Source organism: Equus caballus, chromosome 8, assembly GCF_041296265.1.
Source record: "Equus caballus isolate H_3958 breed thoroughbred chromosome 8, TB-T2T, whole genome shotgun sequence".
NCBI lineage: Eukaryota > Metazoa > Chordata > Mammalia > Perissodactyla > Equidae > Equus > Equus caballus.
The window spans coordinates 24,541,533-24,553,096 of NC_091691.1; the positions used below are offsets into that span (position 1 = coordinate 24,541,533).

The window sequence follows — 11,564 nt, forward strand, 5'->3', positions numbered from 1 at the left end:
CATGGGAAAATAGAGGGAGGGTATTTTTAACCAGGAGCACAGGGGCCTGCCATTGTCCCTCTGGCTTCTCACTGCTGTTCTTTTCATTTCTGAAGTGCATGATCCTAGAAGCTCTGACTTCTCTAACCTGAAAAAAAAATCCCCCAATACCCCATTATACTGACTCAGATTTTTTTCTTATACCAAGATCCACCTGCTCCTAGTTCTGAAGTGACTGGTCCTCAGGGAGGGCTGTTAAGCATCCGAAGCAAGAAGGAAAGAGACCCAATTTGCCCCCCCACCTTCTGTTCTCTGGTTTTGAAGAAAAATGTCCTTCCAAGAGATTTCCGACCAATAGCTCCTCTCCCAACTGCACCCTTCTTTTGCAAGGGTCACTCACACTTGAGCATGAACTAGCATCTTTCCAAAGGAAGTCCTCACTGGGAGCAAGCAGAGGGGAGTGCAGCTGCATGGGCAGGGATGGCTGATGTGCTGGGGGTAGAGGGCAGAAGCTGAGGGGCTCAGACCCTACTACCTGCTCTACCTCTCAGACCGGGAACTGCATCCTGTGGGTGCTGAGCAAGGATGCTGCCCCAAAGTCCCTTGGCTAACACCCTCCCCTCTCGTATATCGAGAAGTTCGGGCTCAGAGCAGCAAAGTCGAGGACAGTTTATCTTTAGAGATCACAAAGCCATCGGACAGGATGCCACCAAGTGCGATCCCATCTTATGGCCTTTACTCTTGCTGTTTCCTCTTCCTGGGATGTTCTTTCCCCAGATTTTCCCATGGCTGGCTCCCAAATGTCATCTCCCCAGAGGGGCCTTCTCTCGATATGGAAATTAGTCCCCCTCCCAGCTTCACGCCCACACAGTCTCATCACCTACTTTACTTTCTTAATAGCATTTATTACTCTACGAAACGATACTGTCTTCCCCTCTAGAGTGCAAGCCCTCTGTACCCCTTGGTTCCAGAATTCCCCCCAACCGGTGCGGTCCCGCTTAGCAAAGCGTTTGCACCCCGTGCCTTCTCGGTTTCGAACCCCCAACGCGGAGGCCTCCCGCAGCACTGCCCCCCTGGGCTCCCGGTGGCGTCCAAAGGCCCCACCGCTCAGGCTAGGCACAAACAGGAGAACAAGGCGCAGGACCCCGGTATGCTTTATTCCAGAGGGCGGGAGCAGGGAGGGGCTCAGCTTGGGGGCGTGGTCAGGGGTGGGGGTGGGCGGAGCCTTGGGGAGGCCGCGGAGCCGGCTGGTGGGCGGGGTCTAAAGGGAGTGGCCAGTAAGGAGGGCTTGCTCGTCCTGGCCTGTGGGTGGGCGTGTTCCAGGACTAGGGGGCGTGGCCCACCGTGCGGGGCCCGGCGGGGCCTACTTGCCCGGCACCAGGTCGTTGGTCTGCATGTCGGTGAGGTTGCCCCGCAAATCCTGTTCCTCCTCGAAAGCCTTGAACAGTGCGTTGAAGTTGCCGGCTCCAAAACCCTGGAGCGGGTGAGATGAGGTGAGCTGTGGGCTCAGAAAGCCAACCGTGCTACCCTGCATGCCTCTCGGGCTTGCCGGGGACAGGCGGTACCTGGTGGTTGTGGCGCTGGATGACTTCCAGGAAGAGCGTGGGCCGGTCCTGCGTGGGCTTCGTAAAGATCTGCAGCAGGTAGCCCTTCTCATCGTAGTCCACCAGGATTTTCAGCTCCTAGGTGGGACGGAGGACTGGGTTACAGGGAGGCAGGCACCCTTTAGGTCTCACGGGGGGCTCGTGCACCCCCAAAACCAAGAAAAGACCCCTTTCTCCAGCCATTCCAGACACCTGCAAATAGATCCCCAAATTGTCCTGTTTCCGCCCCCTGCCACAGTCCCTGTGTAAGCCGCCGCCAAGGCTGGCCTGGTCCACCCCAGAAGCCTCTACGCTGGTCTCCTTGCTGCCCTCTTGTCTTCTTACAGTCTGTGCCCCACAGACATCAGAAGGATCTTTGAAAGATGAAATCATATCATTCCCCTGTTTAAAACCCTTCAATGAGAATCATTGCTGGTGGGAATGTGAAACGGTGCAGCCCCTGTGGAAAACCGTCTGGCAGATCCTCAAAATGTTAAGCGTAGAGTTACAGCAGTTCCACTCCTAGGTATAGACCCAAGAGAATTAAAAACGTGTTCACGCGAAAATCTGCACACGAGTGATCCTAGTAGCACTATTCACAATAGCCAAAAAGTGGAAACAACCCAAATGTCCATCCACTGATGAACAGATAATCCAAATGTGATCTGCCTGGGCAATGGAATAGGATTCTGCCATAGAAAGGCAGGAGATGCCGATGCATGCTACAACATCGTGCACCTTGAAAACGCTATGCTGAGCGAAAGAAGCCAGACACAACAGACCACATGTTGTATGATTCCATTGATACAGTATGTTCAGAAAAGGCAAATCTATAGAGACGGAAGATAGGTTAATGGTTGCCTAGGGCCGGGGTGGGGGCAGGAATGGAGGGATCAGGAGATGATGGCTATGGGGTGTGAGGTTTCGTTTTAGAGTGATGAAAATGTTCTAACATTGATTTTGATGATGGTTGCGCAACATAGTGAAGAGCTAAAAACTACCGAATTGTGCACTTTGAAAGGGTGACTTATGTGTCAATAAAGCTGTTAAAAACAAAACCAGAAAAACCCTCCAGGGGCCAGCCCTGTAGCGTAGTGGTTGAGTTCATGCACTCTGCTTTGCCGGCAGGGTTCACTCATCTGGATCCCGGGCGTGGACCTACACACCGCTCAACAGCCATGCTGAGGCAACGTCCCGCATACAAACCAGAGGAAGGCTGGCAATGGATGTTAACTCAGGGCAAATCTTCCTCACCAAAACAAGACAAAACAAAAAAAACCCTCCAGTGGTTTCTGGCCACAGAAGAAAGAAATCCAAACTCCTAAATGGCCTACAAGAGGAATTGGCCCCTGCCTACGTCTATGATCGAGGTCACTCCTCAAACACTTCCTTTCATCCTCCCTAGCCTTTTTGTTCCTCAGACACTCAGAGCTTACTCCTGCTTCAGGACCTTTGCACTTGCTATTCCTTCTGCCAGGACTGCTCTTTCCCCAGCCCTTCACCTGCCAACTTCCTCTCCTCATCTAGATTCCACTGAAATGTCACCTCCTCAGAGAGATCCTTCCTGATCACCTCCTGTAAAGTAGCCTCAGGTCACTGTCTGTCACAGGTCAACTTTCTGCACACCCCCAACTCTCTCTCTCTGATGGTGCTTGTGTGACTTATTTGTTTGTCATCTGTCTCCCCACTAGCAAGTCCCATGATGGCAGGGACCTGGTCTGGCTTTCTGTCTGTGTCCCGGTGCCTGATGGCGGGTATAGACTTAGACAGTATGTGTGAGGGAAGGTGGAGCTCAGGGCTCATTCTCCCCAGCCAACCAAGGCTCCTCCACGAGCCTCACCTCCAGGACATCGATGCTTTCCTTCACCCGGATCTTGGCCGACTTGAGCTTCTCCTGCAGTTGTCTGTAGTACGAGGACGGAACAGCCAAGAACTCCATGCCTCTCTCTCTCAAGTGGCGAATCTGTCTCAGAACAGGTCAGGCTCAGCCTCCTTCCTCCATGCTCAGAACCCCTAGCCAGGTGGAGGTGCTGGGCCGGGAGGAGGCAGGGTCCCCATCCTAGCTCCCTGCAACAGCCAGGATGCAATGTGACCTCTTCCCCTTCCTCCCCTGGTCCTCGCGGGTCCTGTGAGAAGAACAGCCATGGCTACCATGTATGGAACACTGACACTGGGCCTGTCTCCAGCACTCGCTCTGTGTGGCCTCATTATGTCCATGCAGGAATCTTTTGAGGCACCTGGACAATGATCATCCCCATTTCATAGCTGGAGAAACTGAGGCATTGAGAGATTAAATATCTATTTTCAACATAGTAGCCAGAGAGATTCTATTAAAATACAAGTCAAATCATGTCACTCTCCTGCTTAACCCACTGTGGTGTCCCGTCTCAGTCACATTCAAAGCCCTCACCATGGCTCCGGCCATCTGCCCCCAATCCTACCTTCTGACCTCGTCTCCTGCCCCTCTCTGCCTTGCTCCTTCTGTTCCAGCCACACTGATCTCCTTGCTGTTCCTTCAACCTTCCTCTGCTTTGACTGTCCTTTCTGCCTGGGGCACTTTTCCTGGATTTCCACATCCTTCTCTCCTTCCAACTCTGCATCCTCATATGTCCCCTTTCAGTGAGGCCTTTTGTGACCACCCTATGCGTGGTCACCACACAGCGTCCTTTACCCGCCCTCTCCCATCGGCCTGCTTTCTCCTCCAGAGCACGCACCGCCATCTAACATGTATTTTCCTTATTTCAGTTTCTGCCTCCGTAAGGGCAGACACGTCTTGTTGGCTGACGCATCCCAAGCACCTAAAGCCGTGCCCAATACTTAGCGGGGGCTCAAAAAACATCCACTGAGCGAATGAATAAATGAGTGAACGAATGAGTGAAGTTGCCAAGGTCATGCACTGAATTCTTGGTTGGGCCAGGATTGAATGGGACAGTTCAGGCTCTTGTCCACTCTGCCATACTCTGCCACATAAGGAATAGGTAGGACCCAGCCTCCCCAAGGGCTGGATCCATAGACTCAGGACATTTAGTTCAACTGAAAGGACCTAATTCACCTTGTAGCCCAATATCCTCATTTTCAAGGTGAGGTAACTGAAGCCCAGAGAGGGGGTTGACTCCCCCCAAGTACACAGCAAGGCACTTGCAGAACCGGGACTAGAGTCCAGGCTTTCTGTTACTCTGGCACCTGCTACTGATAAAGCCAAGAGTGTTCTGCAGAGACACTGTATCCCGGCAGGGAATGTGCCTGCATATGAGTGGCAGGAACCAGTAAGGGACCCTGTCAGCCCTCTGGGCCGGTGAAGGGGGCCCAGGACTGCCACTCCCCCCGCCCCCTTTTTATTTTGCAGAAATTGACTCGGGAGCTGAGTGGGAGGTGAGTTAGAGCCAGGAAGGGGCTTCTAACCGCTGTGATGATGTCATGGGTCTTGAGAGCAATGTGCTGGACCCCAGCGCCTCCGTTATAGTCCACGTATTCCTGTGGGAAGGAAAGGAAACTACTGTCATTGGCCCCCCTCATGCACACCCCTACCCCCACAAGAGCTCTCAAATTCCCAACCAGGCCCCCAGGGCCCAGAGCAGGCCCCACCTGGATCTGAGACTTCTTCCTGCCCGGCGCTGGCTCATTAATGGGCATCTTGATGGACTCCTCGTAATTGGCCACCACAATGGAACGCAGAGAGCTGTATTCTGTGTGCACCTGCGTGTCATCCACAGACCAGAAACGGTGGAACTGCAGGTTCTTCAGGTACCTGCAGGGTGGCCAGAGGGACACGTCGGCTCTGAGTGCCAGCTGGGGACTGGCTCCCCGCCTCTATTTTCACCTTCTAGAATTTGTTCCCTGAGCAGGCTCCATGAAGGAACCATCATTCACGTCATGTCCCTTGTAGATTTGTCCCTTTATTATGACAGTTTTCCCTCGGGTGGAAATAAAGTGTCTAGTAACAGGATCTGCAGTATGGCAACCCTCCAACCCTCCAGGAGGGGAGGGCTCTGAGAAGGGCCTCTTGCATCTAATTTGCACAAGGGCGCTGTTTGGGCAGTGACCGTCTTCCTCCAAGCGTCTCTGGGCTGGGAGACCCCCTGTGCCAATTCTCCAAGGTTCCTCAGAAAGAGGACCTGTGGATCACTTTGGGCCTTAAATCCTCTGGTCTCCATGGTGACAGCTTTACAGGGAACAGATGAATCGGTGACCCCAGGTTAGCCTCCCCCTACCTTGCTCTATTTCCCAACAAGAACTGGGAAGTGGGCCTGTCCCCTGTGAGGGCCTGTCACCTTTGTGGGAAGGGCGTGGGCCCGGGACTCACCATTCTGAGGCCGACTCCATCTCATGATCAGGTTGGTTTCCCACGACGTGATCGATTATCTCAAGACTGCAGTTGGGCCTGGGAGAGGGAAGCGGTTGGGGGGTGAGGAGCTGTTCTCTGCACCACCCCCTACCCGCTGGCCCCTTGATAACAATAGTAGCTCACATGGGTGTAGCACTTACTATGGGCACTTTATTTTTTGTCACCTCACTCACAGTTACTAGCCCCATTTTACAGACGAAGAAACTGAGGCCTAGAGAAATAAAGTAACTTGCCGAGGTTAAATGGCTATAACGCGACAGAGCTGGGATCTGAACCCAGGCAGCCTGCTTCCAGAGCCTATGCTCTTAGCATCTGGGCTGCCTCTTCAAGCCACCCTTGGGGACCCTCAGGAGCTCCCTGGCAGGCTCCCAGATGCTCTGCCCCCTCAGAGAAGCCCGTCTGCATCCATGACGGGAGCACGCACAGCTTGGAGAGTAGCGGGTCCCTGAATGCTGGGGCCTCGAATCCAGGCAAGAAGCGGCCGGCGTAGCTCATCTTCTCCACCAGGGTGTGTGTAGTGTCCCCATACTGTGAGTGGAAAACAGCCAGGCTTGGCCCCTGAGCTCCCATCCCCGCTGGGGCCAGGCCACATTTCATGGCACCAACACAGCCCTGGGTTCCAGCCCGGTTGGACCCTGACTCCGCATGTGATCTGGGGCAAGTCGCTCCCTCTTTCTGAAATGAACTGCCATCTATCATTTGTTGGGGAATTTCTCTGACAGTCTGTCTGCCCCTCAGGAGCGGAAGCTCTGTGAGGACAGGGATCTGCTTTCCTCATCCTGGTGTCCCCAGCACCCAGGGCAGTGCCTGGCTCATAGCAGATGCTCAATAAAAATGTGTAGCCTAAATGAAGAATGGCTGAGGGTGCTGCATCAAATTATACCAAAGGGCTCTTTCAATCATCTTAGCAATCTTTAAGTTGTATATAGTCTTGAGGAGGTAGGACCTATGACTGTCTGTGTGACGATAACACAGATGCCAGACAGACCTGGTCATCTTTGCTGAGTGTGTACAAGATGCCAGGCCCTGTTGTTCCAAGTGCCGTACACAAATGGTCTCATTGATCCTCACAACGACCCTAGGTTAGAGCTGAAGACACTGAAGCACAGAAGGGTCAAGGAGCACGGGTTAGGGTCCAACTCCAGTCCCTGCTCATTTAAACGGAGGCGCAGAGAGGTGAACTGATTTGCCCAGAGTCACACAGCTAGTGCAGGACAGGGCTGCCCAAGGCCCCACCCCTCTCCTTTCTTCCAAGCCCCTGCCTGCAGCTTACATCCCCTCCTATCACCCCCACTGTGGGGGAAGGAAAGCCCCAGGGGGCACTGGAAGCTCTCACCAGCCTCCGCACGCTGGCCAAGCCTTACAGGTGGTCAGACTGGAGGGAGAATGAATGTCTGTGCTTTGGGGCACGAGGGTGGGGTGACGTCATGGAGTTGGGGTGGGGCCGAGAGGGGGATCTGGGCATCTCAGGGGGTACTGACAGCAGCAGAGGTAGGGCACCCAATTTAACTCACCGTCTGCAGCACAGCGAACTTCACCTTCCCAAACTTATCCTGCTCGACCCAGGGCTCCCGCACGATTTTGGCGCCCCGTTCCCGGGCTTTCTGCAGAAGACATGGGGTGGGGGAAGCCGTCAGGGCTGGACCCTCCGGAGCCCTTGCCGGCTGCCCCTGCTGGATCGCCTTGGAGTGGTCCTGCCACAGCCTCCTCCAGTTTTTCCAGGCCCGGGCAGGAACCCCCCCCCGCCAGCTTCAGCTGTTGCCCCTGATACCCATGCTTCATGCCCATTTGGCAAATAGGGAAACTGAGGCAGGCCAAGGCCCAAAGTTGGGGCTGTGGGAGACAAACCAGGTGGGAGTGGGGGTCTGTCCTGCCTCTGCTAACTCACTTTGTGGCCCTTCACCGTCTCCAGTCCTCAGTTTCCCCAGCTGTAAAAAGGGTGGTTGGATGAGAAGAATATGAGCTGGCATTTATTGAGCACTTACTGTGTGTCAGACCCTCTCCCAGTGCCTCACACTTGTGATTCATGCATTTATTTAGCAAAACCTGACTTACTGCACATCTGTGCTTCTCGAACATCAGGCCCTGTTGCTGGTATTAACCTCTTTAACCCTCACGGCAACAGTCTACTAAAGGCACTGTCAGCTCCATTTTACAGGTGAGGAAAGTGAGGCACAGAGAAGTTAATTCACTTGCCCAATGTCACACAGCTCATAAGATTCAGACCGGGGCAGTTTGCCTCTAGGATCTGTGCTCTGAACCTCTAAACTGCCTCTAGAGTACCGTGTTGGGTTCCAAGTCGTGCTTAAGAAATGGGCATTATGATCTGATTTCCTCTTTGTTACAACTCAGTGAGGTAGGTGCTGTGGTTATCCTATTTTGCAGATGTGGAAACTGAGGATAAGAGAGAGGACACACAGTGAGTAAGGGGCAGGGCGTCCCTGGAACTCAGGTGTGTGTCACACCAATGTCTCGGCTTGTCATGGTGACATGGCAGTGTCCCTCCAGTCCTGACTTGTAGGGGTCCCTACGGCAGAGGGAGGGCAGGCCGAGCCTTATTGCTTCGTCTCAGCGCCAGCGCAAGTGCGGTCTCACCTGCACGATGTAGTCACAATCTTCCACCTCGAAGGCGATGTCCTTCACTCCATCGCCGTGTTTCACCAGGTGATCGCCCATCTCTGTGGTCAGCGGGGGAGGTGGGTTGCACTGGAGTCACAGCCCCCTCACCTGTGCTCTCAGCCTTCTGGGTTCCATCTCCTTCCTGGCTGAGGCCCCCTCCCTGAATCCTGACCCCACCCACAGTACCATGTCTCCACCTCCTGGCACCCCAAACCCCCGGGGCCCCCTCACCTTTGTTCCAAGGGTTGAGGGCGGAGGAGAAGACAAAAATAATCTAAGATACAGAGAAGAAGGGAGGTGGGCTGGTGGCTCAGGTGAGTGTGTGGAGGTGCACCCCGATCCCCTCCTCCCTGCCCACCAGTGAGATACCCCTGGGGGTAAAATGCCAGGGGGCATCAGGACCAGATTACCCCTCCCAGTCAGGCAGGACTCCTTGACTCTGTTTTCCAGTCCCTTCTCTGCCTTTGCGTCCCACCCTGGTCCTGAGGGATGGGGGCTTCCCATATGCCAGACCCTCCCAGAGCCCTGGAGGCTGAGTCAGGCCTCCCCATGGGGGAAAGCCCCAGGGATCCCATGGACCAAGGCACTGCTCAGTCTTCCAGCTCTGACATCGAGGCCTCTGCCAACCTTTCCTGAACATCTGTGAGGCCAGCATTGAGCCAGGCAGAGAAGGAGACAAAAGTAAGAAGATCCCTCTTGCATGTTGTACAAAGGTGCTGGGTCGAGGGGCCGGTGGGTCTGAACTCAGCCCATGCTCCCCTAGCCATGCCCCCCTAGCCATGCCGGGCATTCTGGAAGAGGACTAGGCCTGCCTGGAGAAAGGGCCCTCTGGTCTACTTCACCCAGGGGTGCCGGAGCCCTCAGGGAGCTCAGAGACCAGCAGGGGGAAAGAGGCTGGCCTCCTGGTCGACTGGGAGTCCTGGGGTGGGGACTCACCTTCCCTTGCTTGATCACGTGGCTGACCACCTCCCGGGAACCCGTCTCCAGGCCCTTGTAGGCTAGAGGTTCAAAGCCCAGCTTATTGCAGTAGAATGACGCAGCCTGGACCACAGAGTTGCAACCAGGTTCATGAGGGTCGAAGGGCCAGCCCAGGGAGTCCCCAGCTGAGAGCCCCCAGCCCCCCTCAGCCTGTTTGCCCTGTTGCCCTGGGGGCAGAGTCCTTCCTGGGAAGAAAAGCTGCTCCCTGGCCCATTCTGACTCAGATAAGTTTCCTGCTGGGATCTGTGGCCCTGATTGTGTACATAGGATCCAAAGAGTGTCTGTCCTTTCCAGTACTGGCCCTGATCCTCCCCTCCCGGGGGCCAATCACAGACCCGCTGCAGGCCTGCCCTGTCCGGGAGGTTCTCTCGCCTGCCCTCTGTCCACTCCAACACCTCACACTGGTTTCTACCTGCTTGGCGTTGCCAACCCAGAAGGTCACGGAGTGGAAGTGGAGGAATCGGCCTTTCTCAGGCTGCAGAAGGAGAGAGGGGAGAGGCTGAGTCCCTAGAAATGAGTCTAGAAAAGTGTGGCTGGAGAGATGTCCCCTAGCCACCTCTCTCGTCCCAGGCCCAATCCCACAACACAGAGAAGCCAAACCCCCACAGCCTTGCCAAACTCAAAAGAGGTTTCTCATGTGGAAATTGAGCTCCTGGGGGTCCAGGATGAGGAAGCTCCTTCAGGAGGTGTGCCCAGGTTTCAGAGAGGGAAACAGCTTTATGCTATAGCAACACAGATCTCAGTTAGACCCTAGAAAGTACTTCCAGACAGGATTAAGAGATTGGTAGGAATTTAAGAAGAGGTAAAAGTTTTTCTTAGGAGGGTGATGTTGAGTCCAGCTCAGTCTGGGGGGCCCGGAGAGGAACTCGATGCAGAGTATGCATCGTGGACATGACATACCCACTGGAGCTATTCCTCTTCTGCTCTTTGCTGACATCCCAGTCTCCCAGGACTCTGACCCCCTTTCAGACCCAGACCCCACGCTTCCTCTCCTGCTTACCTTCTCTCCTTTGTTGCTATAAGTCGTCTAAGGAGAAAGAAAAAGACAATAAGACTTGGAAGCTTGGACACAAGGTGCTTCTGAAAGGCTCACTGCAGATCCTACCACCCGAGGGAGGCTGCCCTGGCCCCGGCAGGTGCTTACCATGATTGAGCGTGGTCAGACTTTCCGCTGGGAGGACCAGGACAGACGCTGGCTGAATGCTTAACAGGTGTATTTAACCCCGAGCAGGTCCCGCCCCTGGCCTCCTGGCCTCCCTGGGGGTGGGAGCTGCTCCCAGCGCTGGAAGCTCCTAGGCCTGGGAGCCTCTAATCCTGCCAAGGCCTCATTGGACAGGGCGATGCCGTCAGGCCCAGAGGGGAGTCACTCCCCCAAGGCCACTAGCCAATGGGGGACCAGGCCAGGGCAAGAAGCCAAGGGCACGCTCCTTCTAGGACCACCAGCTGAGACTGCCATCTCTGCCCTCCAGAATCCAAAGCTCAGAGGCCAAGGTCAGCTTGAGTGCAGTGGTGGCTCCGGAATTCTTAACTAGGAAGAATTTGTAGGGAAATTAGGAACAAGCCTTGAAGCCCTGTTTGCATAGCAAGTATGTGGTTTATATTTAGATAAATGGGTTGTATTCCATAGTGATGAGAGGCGTGGGCGTGGGGGCTGAATCCGGGATCTGCTACATCCTATGTGACTGGGGAAAGTCAACAAACCCATCTGAGCCTCAATCTCCCCACCTGTAAAATGGGAGCAATAGTAATGTGATGGGGATTAAACGAGACCAAGCATAAGTCTTTGAAAAAGAGCAGTGATTTCTCTGTTAATGTTGGTTATGATAAATTACGTTTCTTTGGGATTTTGGGGGGCTGACGGAGAACAGGAGGTCTTGGCGTTGCCAGAACCCGAGTAGCAGGAAAGAGGTAATGGCCCTGCCCCTGCCCCGAGTTCTCAATATCTCCAGCGTAGCGGGAAGGTGGAGGTGATGGCTGAGGGAGGAGGAAGGCCAGGCCTCTCCCCAGCATTCGCATTCCTGAGTCCTCAGGTCTCGCTTTCCTGGAAGATGGCGTGGTTC

At 54.6% G+C, this 11,564-nt stretch overlaps 1 protein-coding gene across 1 annotated transcript; it reads right to left on the bottom strand.

The window, feature by feature from the left end:
• Positions 1–1,117: 1,117 nt before the first annotated feature.
• On the bottom strand, positions 1,118–11,018 carry HPD (4-hydroxyphenylpyruvate dioxygenase). Its single transcript, XM_005612614.4, has 14 exons — positions 10,649–11,018; positions 10,505–10,531; positions 9,917–9,979; positions 9,463–9,567; positions 8,758–8,800; positions 8,503–8,585; positions 7,422–7,511; positions 6,332–6,435; positions 5,866–5,943; positions 5,148–5,310; positions 4,965–5,036; positions 3,403–3,525; positions 1,545–1,661; positions 1,118–1,453 (listed from the first exon to the last, which is right to left on the bottom strand). The coding sequence occupies exons 1-14, from the start codon at positions 10,649–10,651 to the stop codon at positions 1,343–1,345; spliced, it is 1,182 nt and encodes a 393-aa protein (XP_005612671.1). The 5' UTR covers positions 10,652–11,018; the 3' UTR covers positions 1,118–1,342.
• Positions 11,019–11,564: the final 546 nt, after the last annotated feature.